The 27,858-nt window shown below is 34.2% G+C and overlaps 1 protein-coding gene and 1 long non-coding RNA gene across 13 annotated transcripts in view; one reads left to right on the plus strand and one right to left on the minus strand.

Moving 5' to 3' along the window:
* Positions 1–3,994: 3,994 nt before the first annotated feature.
* The window catches only part of LOC117568181 (uncharacterized), a 62,757-nt gene continuing 38,893 nt past the window's right edge, over positions 3,995–27,858 (plus strand). For 7 of the 8 annotated variants that reach the window (XM_034248620.2, XM_034248621.2, XM_034248617.2 and 4 more), the window contains exons 1-3: positions 4,003–4,656; positions 7,536–8,122; positions 8,180–8,774. In XM_034248620.2, coding sequence (XP_034104511.2) covers positions 4,623–4,656; positions 7,536–8,122; positions 8,180–8,774 — 1,216 coding nt within the window. In that variant the 5' untranslated portion in view covers positions 4,003–4,622. Of the gene's footprint in view, positions 4,657–7,535; positions 8,123–8,179; positions 8,775–27,858 lie in introns of all 8 variants that reach the window. The other variant, XM_034248624.2, reaches the window with a different exon arrangement.
* On the minus strand, positions 20,326–27,123 carry LOC127565777 (uncharacterized). 5 transcript variants are annotated; one of them, XR_007955157.1, is made up of 4 exons: positions 26,940–27,123; positions 26,758–26,869; positions 23,975–24,027; positions 23,655–23,914 (listed from the first exon to the last, which is right to left on the minus strand). It is a non-coding gene; the product is annotated as an uncharacterized LOC127565777 (long non-coding RNA). The 5 variants fall into 5 exon arrangements; XR_007955156.1 differs by lacking the exons at positions 23,655–23,914; positions 23,975–24,027 and adding an exon at positions 20,326–20,351 and having other exon boundaries at positions 26,705–26,869; XR_007955155.1 differs by lacking the exon at positions 23,975–24,027 and having other exon boundaries at positions 23,660–23,914; positions 26,705–26,869.

Here is a 27,858-nt window from a genome sequence, read left to right on the forward strand (position 1 = left end):
TAGATTTTAATGACCACACGAACTCAAATATACTCCACTACCAAGTGTAGGTGATTAAGCGTAGTTTTCTCTTTTGTGGTTTCAGCACACTCACACACATACAAATGAGTAAGCGCTCAATTATGTGTCTGTATGTGTATTTAAAAGTTTTACCTGTTGCTTTTCAATTGTTTTTGTATTTTGACGGAATATGTTTTGTACACCATTTGTTTTGAGCAATATTTGCTTACTTATTTGCCAATGCATACAGAATCAGACAAAATGCCAAGATGCCTGCAAAGTACATAAACAATTACATTTACAGGTGGTCCAACAACAACAAGAGCACGGCAACCTTTACATAAATCTCTACACATGCATGCGAGTAAGTGTATGTATATGTGAACGTCTGCTTGTGTTGGTGTAAAAACAAAGACCAGACTGGAAGACAATGTTGTTGCTGCTGCTGCTGCTGTGGAGAGGGCAGAAGACCAACGCAATAGCGGCGAAAAATACATGCAGCATACACATGAACACACATACTCTTATTTATGTACATATGTATGTGTATCGTGTATGTGTGTGTACACATTTGTGATACGTAATTTCTTGGGGTTTTGTGTTTGGTTGGTTGAATTGCAATAAAACTGGTTTCCTAAGTCAGGCGTATAATGTACAATACAACAACAACCTCCAATGTACAATGTATGTACAAATATCATTACAGACAGTAGACATTCATGTAGAAATTGTACTGGTATATGTCTACCCTACGAGGATTTAATTATTTTCGAGTGTTTTTGTTGTTGTTGAAGTCAAATGCATACCGCACATATTTAAGTATTTTCTTTCGAATTTGCCACATATCGAGTGTGGACTGCAACGTTGCATTGAAAATTGCATCGACATCAACATCGACAGGCAAAGTGAACTGTGTTGATGCTCCCCATAAACCGGCTTAACTCGTACATGTATTGCATATGTACATATATGTATGCATGTGTAAGTGTGTGTGCAAGGCTTGGATTGGCATCCCTGGTATATTGATGTCTACCTGTAACTACATAGCGCTCTCTTTCTTCTGCTGGACGAATAGGAATCTGAATCATACTCCCTCTCACTCAATTTACAGTTAGAGGCCGCTGTTGTTTTTACCATTTAGTCGATCACATAAATTGCATTTTGTTTTCATTGAGATCTTAGGGCAACATTGGCGAAATTTGAGGGGCGTTATTAAGCGTGTGCGTGTGTGTGAGCTGCCACGCCCAAACGCCCACTTGTAAATGATGCGAAACCTTTTTATTGCAAACATGCAAATTATCAACAATATTGGTTTTTAATTTAATTATTGCATATGATTTGCGCATTTTTGCTTTTTTATTGTCTTATTATTATTGTTTATCGATTTCGTCGAAGTCCAATCGCAGTCGCTGCCATCATCACTGTCGCAGTCGCCTTCTTGGGGGCGTTGACTGCTAACCAGGGGGGTGGTTGAAGGCCTTGCTTTAAATCAAGTTTTTTTTGTTATTGTCGCCGTTGTGTCGTCGGGCATGACTTTGTTATCATCAACATTGTTTCGTTCGAGTTCAAAGCCCCAATTAACCAAATCCCAGACGAAAAATGCACCAAAGATCGAGTCGCAGTTGGGCGGTTTTATTTTTATATATTTTAAGCAAATGTCACAAAAATGTTGTTATTGTAAACAGTTTTGTGTGCATTTATCAAATGGCAGTCGAAGCCAGTTTTCTGGTTGTAGAAACGTGCTGGTATTTCTCTCATGCGGCAATATCATCATAAGACATTGTAAGCCTGGGTGCGGGACGACGATTCCCCAACCCAGCAGCGACGCTGGCAGCGTAAAACAACAAATAGAAGGGGGCATTGACAGCGACAGCGACGCTTGCAGCGGCAGTGGCAGCAGCAACAACAACAACTAATAGAGGGACATTGACAGCGACGTTAGCAGCATAATTTACATACGTGACGATGTTAAAGCGCAGCTCAAGTCACGTTTTCATTTCACGCTTGTTTGATTGACTGTTGCTGCCGCCTGCTTATCGCTGTGCTGCTGCTGCAGTTACTGTAATCATTTAACGGCCAACCGTGAACACCCTGTAAACATTTAATCGATTGTACTTGTTGCGGCTGCTGTTATTGTGGTTGTTGGGATTTTTTGTTTGGATTTTGTTTTTTTCGCATGAAATATGCAAATGAGACTTGGCGGGCTTATCTCGTTAAAACCGCTCTGACTTCTGCTGCATGACTTTGGGCTTATCAGCACGCTTTTGAGCTCTGAACGCCCCTTGAATAATCACACACAACCACACAGATACCAATATGCATGTGTGTTTGGTTATTCGAGTAATTCAATTATTTTGTATATTATTTTCAATGTGCAACAAAAGCGACAATAAAATAACAACCCCAACAACTAAAGCCAACAACAACAACAGCAACAATGAGCAACAACGACAACTACGACGGCAACCAACAACGACGACGACGACACAGATAAGTGTTGTCATTGTTGTAGTTGTACTCGCTGCTGTTGCTGTTGTTGTTGTTGGCGCTATGGCACCGACTGGCACTGGTACAGCAATTATTCTGTATTCGCTTGGTCGCCGTTGCGATAGTGTGAGACTTCCGTCGAGCTATGGCTGCTGCCACAGTGTCTGCGGGGAGTGGGTAACTAAAAACGGCGAAAGTTTTAATTTACAAGGAAAATAATTATTGAAGGTTTTTGTTTGTCGTATTGCACGATAAGCGCCTCTGTTGAATTTATAGGATAATAATTTTCAGCTGTTGCAAAAACGTGTGACAAGGTCATGAAATACAATACGAATTGTTATCCAAGAATTCAAATTTTTTTTTTAACCGCTACACAAGGTTGAAAGCAACAGCTGATACAGTTTAACAATATGGCAGCATTGGAGATGAACAGCTGAGCAACAACACAGTGTGGAGCAAAACAAAATGCACCGATATACATAATATGAAATTATCGCAGCTATCGACCAGCCACCACGGTCTGCTAAAGGTTTAATACATCGATTAAAAACAATGTTGTTCTGTTAAAATTTGGGGGGTTGTGGAGTTTACAGCTGTTAAATTCAAATGAAAGCTTCTGTTGTATGGTTTTGTTTACAATTAATAGGTGCCGCGTCAGCCTTTCATATTTTGTATGACGACTAGCTTTATGTTTATGCTTTATGTTCATTTAAAATGAGTGCCGGCATATTTAAATCAAGTAAAGAAAAAAATTAATGAAAATTAAGCATTGCAAAGGAGTAATAACAATTTTGACTGCAGAACCTATTAATAAACATAGAAATCAGCACTAGTCTGTGTGACCAGCATTATATTGTTGCCTCGATGTTGGCATAATTTAAAATTTAAATTGTGGTCACACTTCACTGCGGCATTTCTAACAACAAAACCATGAACACAGTGAGTACAAAATTATTTATATTATTAAGGAATTAAAATAACAGAAACTATGTGTATATTTTTTATAAATTTTCAGCAATCGTTTGTGATTACGGCCGAGAATGATAAATATACAATTGCCTCTGATTGCTTTCGCTATCCAAGGAACCGTTATAAACATTAGTTTTAATTAAATTTAAATGAATTAAGTTTAAAAGAGCGAAAGAGAGAGAACTCTATCTAGAATTGAATGCCTTACGACCAAATAACACTGCTAAGGGATTTAACATATCGATTATTAGCAATGTTGTTCTGTTAGAATTGGGGGGTTGTGTAGTTTACAGCTGTTAAATTCAAATGAAAGCTTCTGTTGTATGTTTTTGTTTACAATTATTAGCTACCTTGTATGCATATATTATTACTAGTTCAGTTCATCTTTTTTGCTTGTATGCCAATTTCATGCGGAAAATTGCATTTATAAATAGACTCGCAAACCTGTCATCAAATATTCCAGAAATAATTAAGCGCATTGTGTTAATAACATTTTAGCAAACTGTTAAGCTTTTGACGCTGCTAAGTCAGCTGTTTGCTCACAGTCCGTGGATAAAGTCGGGGGGACGCGTAAAAAAAATTGAAAAATTGATATTTTGGTCGGTATTTTTTGCATTTTGCATTAAACAGTGCACATAAACTGCAACAAATTGCGTAGGAAACGTTCGCGCGTCACCTCCAAATACGGGCAGCAGTTGAAAAACTTTTTGTTTACCTTTTTTTCTATCGTATCGAGAAATGTTTTCGTAGCCTGCAACATATGTACATACATTTGTATATGTAAATAGAGCTCCATAGATGTGAGTGTGCGTGTTCGTGTGTCTGTGTGTGTGTACGTGTACGTGTACATGTTGTGCTATTTGTGAGTTTGTGCGTTGTTATTTTGTGCGTTCTCGCGGTCGCTCGAGCTGAAAATGGCATTTTACAGAGACCAGTTAAGTTAATGCGCAACGATGCAGATGCAGTCGACTGCAATTGCAGGCCCCACCAGGTGTTTATTTTAAGAGAGGCCAAAAAGTTCGAGCGCCCGAGCAGAGCAGGGGGAGGGGCTGGCAGCAGGGCAGGCACATGGAAAACGAGCCTAAACAAATTGCTTTTCCCGCTTCCGTTGCTCCCGTTGCTCGTCGTAGTAGTCGCCGTAGCCGTTGCTGCTGTTGGTGGCGGACATGAATCTAAATCTGAATCTAAATCTGCAGCAAAGTAAGTTCCAACTAAATATGACTTTGTACTCGAACTCGCTCTCCCTCTCTCTCTCCACTCTACACTCCCCACACTGACACACACACACACACAAACATGAAAGTATGTACGCACTTTGTACGTACATAACATAATTATCGATGAGTTTGACGTTATCTGCTTCTGATAACTGCGCTTCTTCGATTACCACTGTTCTTTGCTATTATTGGTTTTCCAATTAGTTTTTTTGTAGTATCTTCCTCTTCTTATGTGGTTTGTTTTGTTTTGCATTTCGCCCAAGGGCATTTTCCCTATGCATTTTCTTTTTCGCATGGTTCACTTTTAGGCGCACTCTGGACATTATCAATATGCCCGAGACAAGAACTTTTATTCGCGCCTCAATATGTTTTTCGCAAAATATTTGCAAAGTGGCATTCATGCTTTATTTAACCAACTCTTGCTCTCGTTCTATGGCTATTTTTGTATGTTGTTCTTTATCCCTGTTTTGGCAAAGTGCTGCTTTTGATTTATGTTTCTAATAAAATTTCAATAGACTTGCAATTTGTCGTGTTGCACAGAAGAGAGCTCTGCGCCCTTGTTGTCATGCTTCATGCCACGTGCGTTCCACGACCGCACAGTGATGCGAACACTCAGCGGAAAAATCAGTGGAAAAATTGAAATGATGAAATAGATAGAATAATTGTAGAGCTTACTTAGCAACTTTGAGCTTTAATTAGCTGCAGCGAAAAGTGTATTGATAATTCTCAGCTTAAATTATTGTTATTTCATCGATGATAACTTATCTGATGTTATTTTATTCTACAAATATAATAATTTCTATATGAATTGGACAAATTTGTAAACGTTTGTTCTAAAATTTGTCGAATCTGGTGAGGTATCTTTAATTGGAAATTAGAGTCTGAATTAGTAGAGTCTGCCGGATTTCTGTTCAGGTACTGGTTCAGGATATGCTAATTTGTTGTCCAAAGCTGGACTTAAGTTCTAAGGACTATTTCCATCATATGAATCCCAATTATGTTTTAAATGCAAAATCTGAACATATATAGTTGTCTTTTTGTAAGAAAAACGCTTTTGAAAGCTTTCAAGTTACATTCACATTAAGAACTAGTTCTTTGTAAGAATTAGTTGTATATTACACAAAAATTAGAAACATGATTCTTAAAAAAAAGATAATTTATTTATTAACAAGAAACTTTAGATTTTCTAAATATAACAGTCTTACATATATTTTACTATACTATATATACTAGGTTTTTGTTAGTATGGTTGAAACTCAATACAGCTTAACTATAAGGAAAAAGAATCAAATGGACTTTTTCAAAATGTTTCCTTTTATCAGTAAAACAAATTAAAATATTTTTTAAATTTAATGGTTTTTAAAATCCAATAAAAAGCTCGGGAAATTTAATTTTATAAGGTGACAGCTATGAACATCAAAGTTCGAAATGGTGCGTAAAATTTCTAAAAACCTTACAAATTTTCGGGTTTCTGTGATAATGTTTTATTTTGAACTTTTGTTTCTAATGCAACTTGCTCCACTGTGCCGCCATTTTCGTAGCTTGCACATCAAAAGCCGCGACGAACGCAAAAATATGCGAAACTTCAGCGAGCTCCTGCCTCTTGCTTCTGACCCTGCTTCGCTATCCCTTTGCCTGTCCCTGTCCCTGCCCCTTTAGCTGACCCCGCGGTGCCCTTTTTTCCCCTGAGAAGTGTTTTATGTGTTACGCGAACATTGTCAGGGTTCTTCTCTGTTGTTACTTGACTGTTGTTGTTATTGTTGTTGTTAAAGTTGTTGTTAGTCTTGCTGGTTATTGTTGTTTGTTAGGCCTATCGTCCTGTGTGTCCTGCCATACATTACAATGAAGTATGTGTGCCTGAATGAACGGACGCTCAGCTCAGTTCAGTTCAGCTCAGCTTTGACTCGTACTCGTACTCTGAGACTCCGCTGCCTGATTGTTTTGCTTTGGCGACCTTTTCGCACACTCACACATGCTTAGATACACATATATACATATGTATGCACACACACACACATATATCTATTTGGCCACATGGTCACAGACGGCCAGAAGCAGCAGCAGCAGTGGCTAATTATGACCCGCACATTTTGAAAACAAACAGAGGGCGTTGAGAGTGTTGCAGGTCGAAGGAGGAAGGCGAGTGTATGCACATGTTTGTGTATGTGTGTGTGTGTGTCAGTTTGCCGGCCAAGTGTTTAGCTACGTTTAAATGTTTCCGGCGCTCACTTTTGTTTCGTGTCGCCTTCAGCCTTGGAGTCTATATTTGGCAACGCATGCAGCCTGCCTGCCTGCCTGCCTGACACTTTTGGCCGCCAGCAAACCCCCTCCTGCTCTTGCTCCTTGCCCTTCCCTTCGCTTCCCCTCGTCACCTTGCCTTAGCTGTCGTCGCGCTGTTTGTTTTGTTGCACTTTTATTGCGTTTTGGGGCCCCAGCTAAGTAGTCCTCTCTAGTCCTCTAGTCGCTGTTGTTGTCGTCGTCGTCGTCGTAGTGTGTGTGCCATAAACATGTCGTCTTTCGCTTGATTTAGCACTCTGACAACCCTCCGCGCTATAACCCCATTTACTCTCATTGTTGGGCCCAACTCACACACACACACACACACACAAAATGGTCCCGTCTAAACCACTGACCGCCAGCCAGCTAGGCATGTGTGCAACGTGACGTATACGTAACGCGTTCGCTCTTCTGATCATCTCGACGCAAACAACACTTTGTCATATTTCTAATGTTGATGATGATGTGTTGACAATGCCCAGTTATGGCCATAAATCTGCGCCACGTTTTAAATGCATCTTTTCTATAGTCCACAGCTTGTCGATTGTGAGTTATGTATGCTGATAAGTTCTCTTCTCTTTGCAGCCAACACAAAGAATGGTTTGAGCCGTTTGAGCCTGATCAAATCGCAGAGCAGCGGCAAGCTGAGTCTCAGCAATGAGGTCGATGCCACAACAAACAGCAAAACGACGAAAACGACAAGTTTACGCGCTGCCAAACTCAAGATCGAGGCCATGCAACAACATCATCAGCACCAACAACAGCAACAGAAGCAGAGTGCCAGCAACATTATATTGTTGCGTGGCACACGCAATGAAAATGGCCAGATCATCATACAGAACAAGCAGGACATACTTAGCCTGCTCAGCGAGCAGCAGCAACAGCAACAGCAGCAACAGGATAAGGCCACTGCCATAACGCTCAATCAGCTGCCGACAACAACAACTGTGGCACGCAAGACCATCGTGCAAACGAGCAGCAACAGCATCAACAGCTCGAGCAGCATTTCCATAGTCGCCAGCAGTGGCAAGGAGTCCAATACGATACTGCTGCAGACGCCCATCAATGCCAGCCAGCTGGAGAGTGTGCTCAAGGCTCAGAACACGGCGACAACCAAGCTCAATGGCAACGTCAACAACAAGCTGATTGAGCGTCCCTTTATGCTGAAACATGTAAGATCAATTTGTCACTCTTTTCCTTACAATTATTAACCACATTTCGTTTTGCAGGCCTCGCGTAGTCTCAGCTCGGAGAGCAACTGCGACAGCAAGTCACCGTTTGTGCTGCAGACGCTCAAGCGTTTGGAGAAATCACAATCCATTCTGGTCATACGCAATTCCACAACCACAAGCTCAAGCACAGCCATGGCCACATCGCCACCGCCGCCGCCACCTCCGAACAGTAGCAACAGCAACAAGAATCACAATGGAACACAGCAGCAACAACAGCAGCAGCAGCAACATGTGTTGAATGTGACACGCAACGCTAAGGTGTCCAAGGCGGTAGCTGCCACGTTGCACAAGTTGAAGTCGCCAACGGGTGCCACAGCAGCCACAGCTGCCGCAGCGGGCACAACAACCATACTGCGGTTGAGCAAGAGCGTTAACAACAGCAACAACAACAAGCAGCTGACAACAACGGCCACAACAACGTCAGTAGCAACAACAGCAACCACAACAACAACGGCAGCAGCAGCAACGGCAACATCAACGCCAGCAAATAAAGTTGCCACAACATCAGCAACAACAACGGCAACGGCAATGGAACAACAGCAGACGCCACAAGCGACAATGCAACAACAAACGAATGTGCCACTTGGGAGCGGTAAGTCTAAGCATTCATTGTTGTTTTTTTTGAGGGGACCTTTGCATTTCAGATGCATCGCATAAATCGGCTGTCAGCAGGTGGCAACTGCTTGCAGCCTTGAGTTGTTCAATTTTTGTTCCCCATTTTTTGTTGCCTACTTTGAGGCGTCGCTTTAAAGGCGCAACTGATTGAGGCAAACGAGCGCGCGCTTTCCTTTCGACCAAGTCGCGTACGTGGCCAGCCTAACAATTATTCAATTAAATCCGAATAAACTTGCCTCCGGCCGGATTTCTTCTTGGTCGTTGTCTGTTCTCTCTGTTGCCCGTTTTACAGAGCATTCCAGTGCTGTGGCCAGCTGTGAACGCGTCGCTGCGTTGGGGGCTCATTGATTTTCACACTTGCCAGCATTTGTAATGTGCCCTGTAAACACGGAGAGTCTATGAAGGGCATACACATTGAGGGAACTGTTGGTCAAGTAAGCTAAGTTTCGGTTTTTGTTTAAATGACTGGCTTTTTTTTAGTCCATTCAGTTCCAAAAACTATTTAAATGAATGACATTCATTCGTCAGTTTAAATCTATGAAATTTTATTATCAAATTAAATTAAAAAACCTTAAAAATTCGTCAAAAAACAAATGAACTATATATCATATGTATTTTATTTATGTAATATATATTTAATTTGTTTTTTTGTTTGATGAATTTTTAAGGTTTTAAAATATTTGACAATCAAATATAAATTTAATATATATATGTACACATGTTAAAATTTTTAATGTAGATATTTCTACATCCATCTATGAAATTTTCTGCAAATTGCAATTAAAATAAAAATATTTCTTGCACAAATTCATTGTACTAACAAATTGCATTGCAATTATACGAAATGTGAAATCATGTGTCTTCATTTAATGCTAAAAGATTTGCAGTTAAATGTATAATTATTCAGAATTTATTTATTTAACTATTCATCTTAAAGTCAACTATTTATTTGTTATCTATTTTAAATTAGATCATGAGCAGTCAAAAATGAAAAAGTGATTTTCATTAAATTAAAATTAAAACTTAAGAGTAATTCTGTTATCTTAAAATTACAATTTTTAAAGGGTATCCCACTGCCTATCATTTAACCTCCTTTCAACATTAATAGTCGTTATTGTAGTGTTTCTATCGAAGAACTCTCTGGGGTGAGCTTCGCGGCTCAATTGGCTGCTCCTTTGCTTGCTTGGCCTTCGTTTGCTTGTTGCAAGCTAACGAAAACATATTTGTTGTTGTCAAGGTTGTTGTTGTTGTCACTGTTGTTATTGTTGTTGTTGTTCTTGCCCCATCTATGTTCATTAGTTAGCGTTCTTTTCGAGTTGCCAGTTCGACCAAAGTCCGTAGCGAAGCCAGCGAATTCCTCAGACACTCGATTGCGATTCGATTGCGAGTGTTTCGTGTAAGCAACGTGTAACAAGAACAAATTAGTTCATTTAGGCGTAAAGTGCTCAAGTCTTTCAATATAATATCTGATCCAATTGAAACTTGAACGAAAACTTTTGCCAAGTGCACTCTTTGAGATGCTCTACAAGAATAGAAGAGAATGAGAAAGAGAGTGAGGGAGAGAGAGAAAGAGGGAAAACATAGCGATCCAAATGTAGAACGTTTGCTTTAAATAAATTTCTTGGAAATGATTTTTATCAGTTAAGAGTATCTTTAAATAATGTGATTTTAACTAAATTCTGGTTCATGAATATCTTGGGCAAACATTTATTTTATTTAGGCTGTGGTTATTTTAAGGAACTGCAAATATTTGTGTGCTATATATACTATTAAATATTTTATATTTGATTCTTGGGAAAATTTAAATGGTTAATTTTCAGGGAATGGGAATTTTTTGCGTGCGACTCTTTTTACAGTGAAAACAAAAATTGAATTATTTTAAAAAATAAGTAAAGGTTATTCTTATAGCTCTAGATTGATTTTACGATAAATATAAATAATTAAAATATATAAAATCGTTAATTTTTTGGTTTGAGTGCGCATTCGTTAATTTTTGGCATTATTTTAAAAACAGAAAAATAATTCCAAAATCTTTCTTACCTTTAATTAAAGTGCTAATCCAGAGCTAGAAGATTTATCTTTACCTAACATAAAAAAATGTTTTGGTACATGTTTTTTTCTCTTTAGATAGTAAGCGAGGTTTTTGCCACATTTTTGCCACTTGATTCGCGCTTAATTCTAATAGAAAAGCTGGGTATTTATGCATTATGCTGCGCTTATTTTCAAGAAGTATTTTTGTGTTACCTTCATAAAATATTTTATATATTTTTAGGGAATATATATTTCTGAAATTCGTTAATATACTTTTATAGTATATAACGTTTATAAAGCTAGATGGAAATGGAAAAAAAAAGAATTCTTTATTGCTCAGCCTTTAATTCTGAACACACTTTCATACTCAAAACAATAATCTTTGAAGATTGTTTATGCATTTCAATCATTTAAACACTTGCAGCTGCAAAATATGCCCACGCATTTAGCAAGGTTTATTACGAAGTCCGTGGAGATTGAAGATTGTCGCTGTAGATTAGCCAAGTGGCAACTTGAGTTGGAGTTCAAATACGTTGCACGTAGCGAGAACTTGCTTCGGGCGAATGGAATTTGCTGATGTCTACAGAAATGGCAAATCGAGTTCTATTATTATTGCTGTTGTTGTTGTCAATAGTTGAAGATAAAATGTGCGACAAATCTAGAGTTATTCGTATGCTTGTCCAACTGTCTGTGTGAAGTGTTGATTATTGCACTCGATTTGGAGTACGAAAGGCAGAGGAATGAAAAGAGAGATAAAGAGTGTAGAAAGAGACAACCAGAGGAAGTTGTGTCGCCTTTTAGTGTCTTTGTTTTTTGGCCACATATTTTTTTTCTGCTGACACATTGAAATATGCTTCGTTTTCGTAGGGGGAAGACCGAATAGATGCCTGACTGCTGCTAAGTGATTTTTAAGCCAGATTTAAGTTATGGCCAAGAAGATTGTGTGGGTGTCAAGTGGCCAAAAACTGCTGTTCAGCTGTCGGCATATTGCAACTTGAGTATTGCTGATGTTTCAATTGCTATGCCTCGGGTCGCTTATTGAGTCTTTTTCCCTCACATATACATATGCATATTGCAAATACACAACTACACACACACACACTCCCATATAAACTGTGGTGTGTAAGCGTGTGGAAAATGCAGACATCCGAAAGATACTTATCTAACTTGCAGCTAACAAATGCAAACTGACTCAGTAGACTTTTGCACGCTTGCATTTTATTGATAAAACTTTGGCTAAAATTTAAAATATTTTAATTTAGTTGTAGTTTTAGTTGTGTTTTGACTGACTGATGCTTTTGTTATTCCTTTGCTTATTTTCGCCTCTTGTTTTTGTTGTCTGTTTGCTGTTTATCAGAGTCAACGAAGCCATTAGCTAAAAGGCGCCCAATGCCAACCTTCAAAAAAATAAAAAAACAAAAAAATACACCCAAAAATTCGCTCACTCTTGCACTTTTTCTATTTCTTTGAAAGACTATATTTTAAAGGGTATATTGGGTATATCGACAATGTCAACAGTAGGAGAAAGAAGTGTTTCATGTAGGTTGAAGAGTTTAATGTTTATATAAAAGTTTCCATTTTAGAAATATTTTATTGGTTTTTTGTGACGAATTTTTACTTTCGCTTTAACAATAAATGATGATATATTTATATATTATATCTAAAAGAAGAAATATTTTTTCCTTAAAACAGATTTAAGAAAATATATTTCCTTTTATATCTTTATTTGTTGTTTAAGTAAATATAAACTTTAAAGTATTCAATGTTCTACATAGATCTTATGTACTTATAATTATTATTGAAATATGAAGTCTTTCCTTTTTAATCTTGGGAAAAAATATTAAAATTTGAATATCGATATGTTAATAATTATTTTTATTAATTCAAAAAAAGGTCAAATTTAGTTTTGAATATCTTCGGTTTATCTTATCTTAATATTTAGATTCAATTTAAATTTTTGAATATTTATAAAATCAATTTTTAGGGGGTATTTTGTAGTCAGTCAATGCTAGCTTGCGCTTATCTGAACTTTTTTTTGTTGAAGGTAAGCAAATTAAACAAATTACCAACAGCGGCACAGGTTCGACCCCTACAAAGCTCACACAAATCGAGTCGGAGTTGGAGTCGACCAAAAAGTATCTCATAGATACTTTCGCATGCATGTGCCGTCATGTGAGCAAAGAAAAAAATTGAAAAAAAATGAATGGTAAAAAATAAAGCTGAAACTTTTTCACATTTGTTTTTTATTTTTTCATGTTTTTATTTCTGTTTTTTTTTTTTTTGTTGATATTCTTGCAAATCCTTTGGCTTGCTTCATTATCATTATTTCGGGCGCTTCTTTTTTCAAGCACATAATTGCCAAGAGAAAAAAGTTGGCGCTTTGTTTTTCGGCCGTTGTGCAAAAACTTTTGCATTTCCGTTGTTATGAAACTTGAGCCCAGTGTTCAAAAAAAAAAAAAAAAAAAAACGAAAAAGAAATCTAGAAAACTGGGGAAAAAATGGGAAAAAGAAAAAGGGCAAACAGTGCGAACGAGCTTCTTTCTCTTGTTAGTTTTCTTTTTGTTTCTGTTGAGTTAAATTGCAAAATATGATGGGCCCGGCGCCTGGCACCACTTCACACACACATTCACACACACACACACACTCACCCACACACACTGAGGGGCACACTGACACATAGAGAAAACTACAAAGAGAGTTTTGCCTTGTAGGTGACTAATTGGATAACACAGTGTCTAATTGTCAACTGCCACGCCCACCACAGTGTTAATCTGTTTAACGCCCTCACCACTCATTTTTCTTTCGTTTTTGGCTGCAGTGCATTTTCCATCATTTTGATTATTGTGCCGCAAGTTCTTTGCTTTAGTTAGGAATTTGCAACTTTTTGTTGCATACTTTTGCCAGGACAATATTTGTCCTGCCCTGATTTGCAATCTGCTCCTAATGAGTGCACACAAAGTGAATGATGTGAATAAACACTGAGTTCTTTCACAGTGCGCACAACAAACCAAACCGTTTGAGGATTAGACATTTTTGTTTAGAAATTGAACTTTTTTTTTTTAGAAAATGTATTCAATTTGTTCACAGCTGAGTTTTTAGGTTTCTTATTTATTTTAAAAAATAGTTTTCATACATTAAAAAGAAATATCAAAAAGTTTTCACAGCAATGATTGATAGCTATAATGACTGAATTTATCATACTTATACCCGCTACCCATAGGGTAGAAGGGTATTATAACTTTGTGTAGGCAGGAAATATATAAAGTATATATATTCGTGATCAGCATCAACAGATCTAGCCATGTCCGTCTGTCTGTCCGTATGAAACACTGGATCTCAGAGACTATAAGAGATCAAGTTTGTTTCAAATTTTTGCCACGCCCTCATCCGCCCACGCAAATCAACAAAAATCGAAAAACAAGCGTAATTTTAAAGCTAGAGCTGCGAATACAACAATAACAATAGTATTCATGATTCCTGAAAATTTGATTGCGATCAGATAAAAATTGTGGAAGTTATTAAAGAAATACTTTTGTATGGGCAAAAACGCCTATTTACTAGGGGTCTTAGTTGCTTTGGCTGACAATCTGGTATATTGTGCAGTCTATGGTATATTTCGAATTCGGTACTATATCGATATACCAAATATACTAATTGGTATACTTTTAGAATTTTGTAATATTTTCGGTATATTTTGAAAATAATACCGCTATATTTTGCTTTTATTCAAAAAGGGTAGTGGGTATCTCACAGTCGAGCACTCTCGACTGTAGCTTTCTTACTTGTCTCAAATTGCTTTTTGGTAATTTGTTTTATAATGAAAGCGTTGCGATGACTATGATATAATACTATTTGTAGGCATATTTAAAGACCTTTCTTAGTTAATATCGTATGGTACGCTTCTTTGTCAAAGTTAATTCCACATATCCTAATTTTTTATCTAGCAGAGCTTTGAATTCAGATTGCCAACAACAAATAGAATTCATTCGTCTTTAAGAAATAGTTAGATATTCAAAAAAATATATAATATATAAAATTCATCATGGAGTTCGTTGAATTGACGGATCACAAATGAATTGCTATAAATGCTTTTTTTTGTCGAAAATTAAGTAATTTAAACAACATTAGTAACGATCAATGATTTGATTTTTCTCTGAGAACTAATGATAGAAACATATGCGAAGTTTAATTTAACCATTAAAAACCCATTTAAATATATATCATATGTATATTTAAAATACATGTTTACATTATAAAACTAATTTACCGCTGAATAAATGGCAAATCAAAAAAACTTTTCATCTCAGATTTAATACAGCATTTTCTTAGAATGGCTAAATTTGTTTTTTTGCTGCTCTCAATGGGCGGATTGTGTTTTATGGTAAGTTTCGCGTATCTGCATAATCTTTTCACATCAAACTTAATTGCCAGGCACAAGGAAACTTTAAGACTCTGACGTGCCAAATCCTCGATCTTGAAGCTGGTAATTTCAGTAAATGCGAGATAAAGGCTGTTGGTCGAACAAGAAACGTTATAAACGTTATCTATAACTTCCATCAAACTGTGACTACCAATTTAGCGGTAAACTATTGATCACAACTATTGGTCGAAAGCGTTAATCACAATTGAAGTTCATCACATAGGCTCATGTTGGATTCTTCAAGCGAACGAATGGTTGGCAGCCTTTCCTATATTCTTTTGACATAGATGTTTGAAGATTCTTCAAGAAACCATATAATGTTGTTGCAATAGTAGCATTCGCCTATCTGCGACCATATGGTAATCTAAACCACACCTGTCCCTTCGTGGTATGTATATTTGCAATTTTTGTCTATATAGACAGATTTTAAAATTGCTTTATATTGCAAGGCTGGATCATCGATAATTGTCAAAGACTTTGAGCTAGATATCGATAACTTTCGATCACGTTTTCCCATTGCCGATGGCGAGTATGGTTTAAGACTATCTGTTAAGGTAAATAACATCTTAAAGGCAACGATCAACGGCTCTATTTATCATTTCGATTACAAGGATCAATGAAGTTTAGAGTTACTTATTGGTTGTGACATAATCCCAATAAATATAAACTAATAATGAGATATTTATAGATACAGCTGTGTTCATTAAAATAGCAGTGCGACAGAAGCAGAATTATATAACGGTTTTTTTTTTCATATTCCTTTTAGCTAGTTAATCGCTAGCACATTGTAAGCAATGAATAGTATTAAAAAGCTTAACAAATACACAAATCCGATAAAAGGGTCTCATCTACAAAATATCATATTAAAAAACCATTAGAAATGATCGGTGATTTGATGTTTGTGCAACAAATTCAAATCGCAGAGAACTAATGATAACATTGGCGAAATTTAATTGATATCATTAAAAACTCATTTAAATGTACATTTACATTGTAAAAGTAATTTGTCGCTGAATAAATGGCAACCAAAAACATATTATGCCTCAGATCTAATACAACTTTAGCCTAGAATGACTAAATTATTTTTTTTGCTGCTCTTGTTAGGCGGATTTTGTTTCATGGTAAGTATTTGTAAAATCTTTTCACTCAACTCAATCAACAACTTGATTGACAGGCACAAGGAAAATTTAAGAGTCTGAAGTGCCAATGCTTGGATCCCGAAATTGGTAACTTCAGTAAATGCGAGATAAAGGCTGTTAGTCGAACAAGGAACGTTATAAACGTTATCTTTAATTTCCATGAAACTGTGATCAACAATTTCGCGGTATAATATTAATTATAAAACGAGAATTTTAATCACAACTGATGTTCATCACATAGGCTCATGTGGGATTCTTCAAGCGTACTAATGCCTGGCATCCTTTCCTATATTCTTTTGACATGGATGTTTGTAGGTTCTTCAAGAAACCATATAATATTATTGCAATAATATCTGTCGACTATTTGAGACCCTATAGTAACCTTAATCACACCTGTCCCTTCGTGGTATGTATATGCATTTTATGTGTATATAGATTGAACTTTAAATTGCATTATATTGCAAGGCTGGATCCGCGATAGTTGTCAAGGACTTTGAACTAGACATCGATGATCTTCGATCACGGTTTCCCATTCCCAATGGCGAGTATGGTTTAAGACTATCTGTGAAGGTAAACAACATCTTAAAGGCAACTGTTAATGGATCTATTTATTATTTCGATTACAAGGATCAATGAAGTTTAAATTAACTTGGATGCGATCCAATCCCAATAAATATAAACTAATAATGTGTTAAGTAAAATGTTATTTATTTTACAAATAACCCTCAATAAACCCTGTTAGATTTGTTAAAGCCTAAAGAAAACATGTAAGAGAGCTGCAATCGCGTCTGCTCAACTCGCAACTCATTATACCCGCTACCCATAGGGTAGAAGGGTATTATAACTTTGTGCCGGCAGGAAATGTATGCAACAGGTAGAAGGAGGCATCTCCGTCCCTATAAAGTATATATATTCTTGATCAGCGTCAACAGCCGAGACGATATAGCCATGTCCGTCTGTCCGTCCGTCCGTATGAAACACTGGATCTCAGAGACTATAAGAGATAGAGCTATAATTTTTTTTCGACAGCATTTGTTATGTTTGCACGCAGATCAAGTTTGTTTCAAATTTTTGCCACGCCCACTTCCGCCCCCGCAAATCAAAAAAATCGATTAACAAGCCTAATTTTAAAGCTAGAGTTGTGAATTTTGGTGTATACAATAATTACTGTAGTAGTTATGATTCCTGAAAATTTGGTTTATCAGATAAAAATTGTGGAAGTTATTAAAGAAATACTTTTGTATGGGCAAAAACGCCTACTTACTAGGGGTCTTAGTTGCTTTGGCTGACAATCTGGTATATTGTGCCGTCTATGGTATATTTTGAATGAGGTACTATATCGATATACCCAACATACCATTTGGTATATTTTTTAGTATTTTTAGTATTTTCGGTATATTTTGAAAATGATACCGCAATATTTTGCCTTTATTAAAAATGGGTAGCGGGTATCTCACAGTCGAGCACACTCGACTGTAACTTTCTTACTTGTTTTAATTTGAAGCAAAATCGTGCGATATAATAATTCAAATTATCAAATTATACACCGATAATTACTGAAATATACAAAAATGTGTATTTGGAATATTGTTAGAAGAAATACTGTAAAAAAAATGTTGCTTTATCACCGTACATGGTTATATAGTCACGGCTTTTGGCGTTGATCAAGAATATATATATTCTTCTCCTCACGCCGGTTATGTCTATGGGTAGAAGACTACAAAAATACTTGAAGTTCTATTGTTTTGTTTACAAAAACAAGGAAAAAAGCTACATCCGAGTGTGCTCGACTGTGAGATACCCTATAATATTTTTTCCACCTTATGGGTAGCGAAATAAAAACAACACATTTAAAACAAATTTAATTTATTTTGTGACAACTTTTTTACAGTGGCCAAAAAAACTGTATTTCTTAGGAATTCCTATAGTCAAAGACCTCTATGGTTCCATTAATCGATAGAATTACTTTCTTCTTCCGCACAATTGTCAATTGCACCATGTAAAAACCATTTTGCACTGGAAAGCGTCTTAGAAATTCATTGACCTCAATGTAATAGTTTGACTCGTTTGCCTGTAGAAAGATACAACTAATCAAGCCTTCAATGCTTTAAAATAATTTCAAATTATTTCACTTACCGGATACGGACATGTGTGGTTGAAGTTGGTGTAATTACGAATGTAGGAGTAAGCCAACTTAGCAAGAAAATTATAAGGCTTGAGCATAAATTCGCATGGATTGAACTTGATTTTGTATAGAAACGGATGCCAGCCGTTTGTTCGTTGATAAAATTGACCTTCAGCCTAAAACGTATTCAAAATTAATAAGAATTACAATTTTCATGCTAGTGTTACTCACTTCGAAGTCGTCGATGGTTATCTTCGGTAAATAGTGTATATTAGCAACCTTTTTATTGCGACCCACTAAATTGATTCGACATTGTGTGAACTCACCAACGTCCTTGTCAATCGCATTGCATACAAGGGATTTGAAAGGTGCCTGCATCGTTTCAGCCACTAAACAGATTATTAAGAGGAATAACATTCTCGTTAGTTTTCAATGGACTACGGTTTTCTATGAACGCGCTGATATTTAAACTATAGATCGTATTCGTTGTGAGTTACATGCTAAATGGCATTTTAATGAGAATTTTTATAGTTTTCTTCAACAAACTAGAATAAAATTTTATTTGAACAAAAAGGTTATAAACCGATAATGATAATTATTTTTCCAACCAAAAAATTAAAAATCACTTTTAAATTATGATATTGATAATTCATCAAATTATTTTGTATATCTATTATGAGTGTAACAGCGAGAACGAGGCATCTTCCACAATCTGGTGTATTTTATACTCTATGGTATTATTTGAATGTAGCACTATATCGATATATGTACCAAAAATAGCCTTGAGAATGTTTTTTATTATTTTTGCGGTACATTCATTTGGTATATTTAAAGAATAATACCACACTGTTTTGCTTTTAATCAAAATTGGTAGCGGGTATCTCACAATGACGTTAAATAGGTCCATAACATTTTTACATTTGTTATATTATGTTAACTTGGAAATGTAGCAGTAAACATTTTTGCTACAATTAACTGTAAGTATTCGAAAAATTTGCTAAATTCACTTAAAACGAATTGCGATGTTTTTTCACAGTTTATTAATTTGACAGAATAATGAATATGCATTCCGGAATAACAACATTCCAATGTAGATATAAGCTTTATTTATAAAATCAATATTATGTTTGAATAAACATATTAATTCCAAGATTCGGTGATACATAGATTAGATAATTATTATAATTAAAGAAAGTTGTATTTTGAATCCTATAACTATTATACGATTTTTATATTTTAAAAATTATTATTTTTAATTATTTTAATTATTTTAAAAATCTTTAATAACGCTTCGTTAATTTATGCTAAATGGTAAACAACACTTTATAGTATATAACGAATTCAGGTTGCGTCATGATAGAGTTCGGATGTGAGCTCATCACACAATAATTTATAAAAAATGATTGGTAAAAAATTTTGAATTACTAAATACTGTATTGAAAATATACAAATAATCCTGTCAAGCATTTGCATAATACAAGGAGAAATTTCTCTCTTGACTTAATTATAATTTCGTAAAAAATACAAAAGGAAAAAATGTAATAACTTTATTGCATGTTGTTTGATAAGGGATATTTTATTTATATTTTTGATTCAAATATGTTGGGACTTCATATTGATTAATTCATATTAATACAGATTCCCATTTGCATATTATTCCCATAAGCTTCATTGATTCTTATAATCGAAATAATAAATAGATCCATTAATAGTTGCCTTCAAGATTTTGTTTCTAAAAATGGATAGTCTTAATCCGTATTCTCCATTTGGAATCGGAAAACGGATTCGAAATTGATCTATATCCAATTGAAAATCTTTAACAATTAAGGATGTGCCAGCCTTTAAAAAATAAATAAATTTAAATACTGCTTACAGATAGACCATATATAAGTATGTATATGTAAGTATGTAGTACATACCATATAAGGGCAGGTGTGATTAAGATTTGAATAGGATTTTATATACTCGAAGCCTATTATCGCAACTACATTATATGGTTTCTTTATGAATTTACAAGCATCAATGCTAAAAGAATAAAGATAGGGATGCCAGCCATTTTCACGTTTAAAGATCCCAACTTGAACCTGAAATGTGGATATACTTCTGATATGAATAGCTGTATTTAGCTTTAAAATTAGAAAGAATATTCATACCGTAGCAACTCTGATAGTGTCAAATATATCAAAGTTAACGTTTATAATATTCTTGGTTCTACTGACAGCCTTTATCTCGCACTTACTGAAGTTACCTATCTCTGGGTCGTAGAGTTGACAATTCAGAGTCTTGAATTTTCCTCGCGCCTATAGAATTAGTAGCGATGATAAAGATATTTATACATATATATATATACAAATTCGCAAAAGTTACCATAAGAAAGAATAGGGTTATCCAAAGCAGCAAGCGAAAAACTTTATCCATTCTGGGCGAGTTTAGTATTATATCTGGGGTTGCATATAACTTTTCTAGATTTTTATATATGCAATATTTAAATGGGGTTTTAATGAGATTATAAATAATTTTCCATATCCATTAATGACTCTAGTCTATCTCTATATGAGTTTGTTGATAAGGGAAGACCAAATTGACCAAGTTGCTGATCGTCACAAATTTTTACAGCAATAAAATTCGATTTTTCAGCAATGTTCACTGGCATTAGTGTTATTTTTATATCACCTGTCATTTTAATTAAGTATTTAGAATCTGTTGGAGTCAATTAATCATTTTCATTTTATTAAAAGTGTCAACACATAAATTAAGACAACTATCGCTCGCTGCTCGCTGCTCGCTGCTCTTCTTGTCATTAGGTTGGAGCTTGGGCTGGTGCCTGTGCCTGTGCCTGTGGTCAGATAAAATAAATCAATCCTGAATTTATATTATAGAATTTTATAAGGCTTGATCAAAAGTTCACATGGATCGAACTTCATTTTGTAGAGAAACGGATGCTAGCCGTTTACTCGTTGATAAAATTGAGCTTGGGCCTAAAACGTGTCCAAGTGAATTAATGGGAATTATAATTTTCATGCTAGAGTTACTCACCTCGAAGTCATCGATGACTACCTTCGGCAGATAGTGAATATTAGCAACCTTCTTTTTGTTTCCTATTAAATTGATTTAACGTTGTATGAGTTCATCAGCATTCTAGACAATTGCACTGCATACATGGGACTTGAAAAGTGCCTGCATCGTTTCAGCCGCTGAACAGATTATTAAAAGGAAAACCATTCTCGTTAGTTTTCAGTGCACTGCGATTTTCAATGGCCGCGCTGATATTTAAAATATAGATCGTAGTCGTTGTGCTAAATGGCATTTAAATGAGAATTTTTATAGTTTTCTTCAACAAACTAGAATAAAATTACATTTGAACATAAAGGTTATAAATTGATAATGATGATTATTTTTCCAACCAAAAAATTAAAAATCACTTTTGAATTATGATTTTGATAATACATCAAATTATTTCCTTTTTTTGTCTATCTTTATACCCACTACCCGCTAGAAGGCTATTATGAGTTTGTGCCTGCTGGAAATGAATGTAACAGTGAGAGCGAGGCATCTTCGACAATCTGTTGTATTTTGTACTCTGTGGTATATTTTGAATGCAGTACTATATCGATATACCAAATATTTTATTATTTTTGCGGTACATTAATTTGGTATATTTAAAGAATATTACCACAGTGTTTTGATGTTAATCAAAATTGGTAGCGGGTATCTCACAATGACGTTAAATAGGTCCATAACATTTTTACATATGTTATATTATGTTAACTTGGAAATGTAGCAGTAAACATTTTTGCTACAACTAACTTTAAATATTCGAAAAATTTGCTAAATTCACTTAAAACGAATTGCGAGGTTTTTTTCACAGTTTATTAATTTGACAGAATAATGAATATGCATTCCGGAATAACAACATTCCAATGTAGATATAAGCTTTATTTATAAAATCAATATTATGTTTGAATAAACATATTAATTCCAAGATACGGTGATAGATAGATTAGATAATTATTATAATTAAAGAAAGTTGTATTTTGAATCCTATAACTATTATACGATTTTTATATTTTATATTAATAATTAAATAAACCATTTAAAAAGAGAGAGAGAGCGAGCTAGCATCACACAGTCAACTATTTTTTATTACGGATTTTACTTGATTAAACATTTTTCAGTAAATTGAAGATGATTTCCAAAAAATAACCGCAATTAAAAGTACTTATGTAGATGTTACGTTTATTTGTAGAGTGGATTATTTGCTTGAATTAAAAACAAAGACAAATGATGAAAGTTTATTGACTGATCATTTCTTAACAGAACAGCTTTTCTCTGTTGTTACATTGACAACTTTTTTCTTCCTCCAACAACTTTGATTTCACCAAAAGAAAACTTCATATTTACTATCAACTGCTTGTCTTGTATCCATTATTATACAAAAATTATTATTAATTTTAAAAGTATTTTTTTTTTGCGACCATGAAATGCCTCGGAAAAGTTTTAGGGATACTACAAAACTTTTAAAAAAAACGTTAAACACTGAAAAGTTTTGATTTAAAATGCAAGGGAATATAGTCTCACTTGATTTGTGCCAAATATAAGTATATAACAAAAACAATAATGCAGTATTTAAAAAATAAATATTATAATTATGAAAGGCATGCGTTGGAATTTGATGATTTTTGAGATTTGCAATTCGGTTTCCCGACGGTAAAAATTATTGGATGATTTTTGTAATTATTGTGGTATTATTCTTATAATGTATCTGATGTTATTGTTGATAGTAAATTTGAATATTACTAATAATATGTAACACTCATTTTGGCAATCTACAATACCACTTCGTCTATTTATTCAACAACATTTTATAGTATATAATGAATTAGCAGTTCAGGTTAAGTGATGATCGAGTTCAGATGTGAGCTCTTAACACAATAATTTATAAAAAATAGTATGATTGGTAAACAATTTGTAATTACTAGATAGTGAATTGAAAATATATTTTATACACAAACAAATAATCCTGTCAAGCATTTGCATAGTACAAGAAGAAATTTCTCTCTTGACTTAATTATAATTTCGTAAGAAATACAAAAAGAAAAATGTAATAACTTTATTGCATGTTATTTGACAAGGGAAATTTTATTTATATTTTTAATTCGAATATGTTGGGACTTCAAATCGATTAACTCATATTAATACAGATTCCCATTTGCATATTATTCCCATAAGCTTCATTGATTCTTATAATCGAAATAATAAATAGATCCATTAATAGTTGCCTTCAAGATTTTGTTTTCAAAAATGGACAGTCTTAATCCGTATTCTCCATTGGGAACCGGAAAACGAACTCGAAAATGATCTATATCTACTTGAAAATCTTTAACAATTAAGGATGTGCCAGCCTTGAAATAAAAAATAAATTTATATAGGTCTACAGATAGACCATATAAGAATGTACATACCATATAAGGGCAGGTGTGATTAAGATTTGAATAGGGTTTTATATACTCGAAGCCTATTATCGCAACTACATTATATGGGTTCTTTATGAATTTACAAGCATCAATGCTAAAAGAATAAAGATAGGGATGCCAGCCATTTTCACGTTTAAAGAGCCCAACTTGAACCTAAAATGTGGATGTACTTCTGATGTAATTAGCTGGTTTTAGTTTTAAATTCAGAAAGGATATACATACCCTAGCAGCTTTGATAGTTTTAAATATGTCAAAGTTAACGTTTATGATATTGTTATCTCTACTGACAGCCTTTATCTCGCATTTACTGAAGTTACCTATCTCTGGGTCGAGGAGCTGACAATTCAGAGTCTTGAATTTTCCTCGTGCCTATTAAATTAGTAGAGATGATAAAGATTTATATATGTATAAATAGATATATTATAGCAATTCGCAAAACTTACCATAAGAAAGAATAGGGTTATCCAAAGCAGCAAGCGAAAAACTTTATCCATTCTGGGCGAGTTTAGTATTATATCTGAGGTTGCATATAACTTTTCTAGATTTTTGTATATGCAATATTTAAATGGGGTTTTAATGAGTTTATAAATAATTTTCCATATCCATTAATGACTCTAGTCTATCTCTATATGAGTTTGTTGATAAGGGAAGACCAAATTGACCAAGTTGCTGATCGTCACAAATTTTTACAGCAATAAAAATAGATTTTTCAGCAATGTTCAGTGGCATTAGTGTTATTTTTATATCACCTGTCATTTTAATTAAGTATTTTGAAATTGTTGGTATCAATTAATTATTTTCATTTTGTTAAAAGTGTCAACATCTAAATTAAGACAACTATCGCTCGCTGCTCGCTGCTCTTCTTGTCATTAGGTTGGAGCTTGGGCTGGTGCCTGTGCCTGTGGTCAGATAAAATAAATCAATCCAGAATTTAGAATAAGGCTTGATCAAAAATTCACATGGAACTTGATTTTGTAGAGAAACGGATGCCAGCCGTTTACTCGTTGATAAAATTGAGCTTGGGCCTAAAACGTGTCCAAGTGAATTAATAAGAATTACAATTTTCATGCTAGTGTTACTCACTTCGAAGTCGTCGATGATTATCTTCGGGAAATAGTGTATATTAGCAACCTTTTTATTGCGACCCACTAAATTGATTCGACATTTTGTGAACTCACCAACGTCCTTGTCAATCGCATTGCATGAAAGCGACTTGAAAGGTGCCTTCATCGTTTCAGCCCCTAAACAGACTATTCGGAGGAATAACATTCTCTTTAGTGTTCAATATTCTGCGGTTTTCTATGGACCGCGCGGATATTTAAACTATAGATCGTATTCGTTGTGAGTTATATGCTAAATGGCATTTAAATGAGAATTTTAATAGTTTTCTTCAAACAAACTAAAATAACATTAAATTTGGGCAAAAAGGTTACAAACCGATAATAATGATTATTTTTGAAAGAAAAAAATTAAAAATCACATATTGAATATACATTCCGGAATAACAACATTCCAATGTAGATACATATAAGCTTTATAATGAATAATAAACATCTTATTTTCAAGATTTGGTGATAGATAGATTTGATAATTATTATGATTAAAGAAAGTTGTATTTTAAATCCTAGAACTATTATAACGTATTTATTCTTTAAAATTTGAAAGAGAAAAGAGAGAGTGCTAGTATCACATAGTCAAATATTCTTGATTACGGATTTTACTTGATTAAACGTTTTTCAGTAAATTGAAGATGATTGCCAAAAAATAACAGCAATTAGAAGTACTTATGTAGATGTGACATTTATTTGTAGAGTTGATTATTTGCTTGAATAAACAAATGATTATTAGATTCTGGAAAATACATTTATGTTGGCTTTTCAAACAATGCAACTTGTATCTAAGAGATTCAGGATGAAAGTTTATTGACTGATCGTTTCTTAACAGAGCCACTTTCCTCTTCTTTTATATTGATAATTTTTTTCTTCCTCCAACCACTTTGATTTTACAGAGAGAAAACTGTCCATATTTACTATCACCATCTTGTCTTCTATCTATTATTATAAAAAAGTATTATTAATTTTAAAAGTATTTTTTTGCGACCGTGAAATGCCTCAGAAATATTTGAGGAATACTACAAACCTTTTTAAAAAACGTTAAACACTGAAAGGTTTTGATTTAAAAAGCAAGGGAATATAGTCTCACTTGATTTGTGCCAAATATAAGTATATAACAAAAACAATAATGTAGTATTTAAAAAATAAATATTATAATTATGAAAGGCATGCGTTGGAATTTGATGATTTTTGAGATTTGCAATTCGGTTTCCCAACGGTAAAAATTATTGGATGATTTTTGTAATTATTGTGGTATTATTCTTATAATGTATCTGATGTTTTGTTGATAGTAAATTTGAATATTATTAATAAAATTTAACAATTATTTTGACAATCTACAGATTTCCATTTGCAAATTATTCCCATAGGCTTCATTGATTCTTATAATCGAAATAATAAACAGATCCATTAATAGTTGCCTTCAAGATTTTGTTTCTAAAAATGGATAGTCTTAATCCGTATTCTCCATTGGGAACCGGAAAACGAACTCGAAATTGATCTATATCCACTTGAAAGCCTTTAACAATTAAGGATGTGCCAGCCTTGAAATAAAAAAATAAATTTATATAGTATCTACAGATAGACAATATGAAAATGTACATACCATATAAGGGCAGGTGTGATTAAGATTTGAATAGGGTTTAATATACTCGAAACCTAATATCGCAACTACATTATATGGTTTCTTTATGAATTTACAAGCATCAATGCTAAAAGAATAAAGATAGGGATGCCAGCCATTTTCACGTTTAAAGAGCCCAACTTCAATCTGAAATGTGGATGTACTTCTGATGTGATTAGCTGGTATTAGCTTTAAAATCAAGAAAAAATATACAAACCGTAGCAGTTCTGATAGTGTCAAATATATCAAAGTTAACGTTTATAATATTCTTGGTTCTACTGACAGCCTTTATTTCGCATTTACTAAAGTTACCTAACTTTGGGTCGTAGAGCTGACAATTCAGAGACTTAAATTTTCCTCGTGCCTATAGAATTAGTAGAGATGATAAATATATATTTATATGCAAACTGAAGGCTTTCGCTGCCATTGCTTTACCAATAGCGTTAGTATTAATTTTAATTATAACTAACCTTTTAAATAAATTATAATAAATATTTATATATAGCGATTCGCAAAACTTACCATAAGAAAGAATAGGGTTATCCAAAGCAGCAAGCGAAAAACGTTATCCATTCTGGGCGAGTTTTGTATTATTTCCGGGGTTGCATATAACTTTTCTAGATTTTGATGTATGCAATATTTAAATGGGGTTTTAATGAGATTATAAAAAATTTTCTATATCCGTTAATAACTCTAGTCCATCTCTATATGAGTTTGTTGATAAAGGAAGACCAAATTGATCAAGTTGCTGATTGTCACAAATTTATATAGCAATAAAATTAGAACATGGATTTTTCAGTAAAGTTCACTGGCAATAGTCTTAGTATTATTAATTCTATTATTCCGCGGCATAAATATTCGAGGAGTCCAAACCAACTGGTGAAAAACTTCCAATACTGAAAGGTTTTGTTTCAAAATGCAAGGGAATATATTTTCGCTTGACTTGTGCCAAATATAAGTGGTTCGATATTATACTAAATTACAAACAACAAAAAATAATGTAGCATTTAAAATTAAATATTATAATATTGAAATTTGATCAGTTAATAGTGAATTGTTTGGAATGTGGATTAGAATTTACAAATAATAATAATTTATTAAACATTTTTTTTAGTAAAGTGATGCCGATGTTAGTC

Source organism: Drosophila albomicans, chromosome 3 (assembly GCF_009650485.2).
Source record: "Drosophila albomicans strain 15112-1751.03 chromosome 3, ASM965048v2, whole genome shotgun sequence".
Taxonomy (NCBI): Eukaryota; Metazoa; Arthropoda; class Insecta; order Diptera; family Drosophilidae; genus Drosophila; species Drosophila albomicans.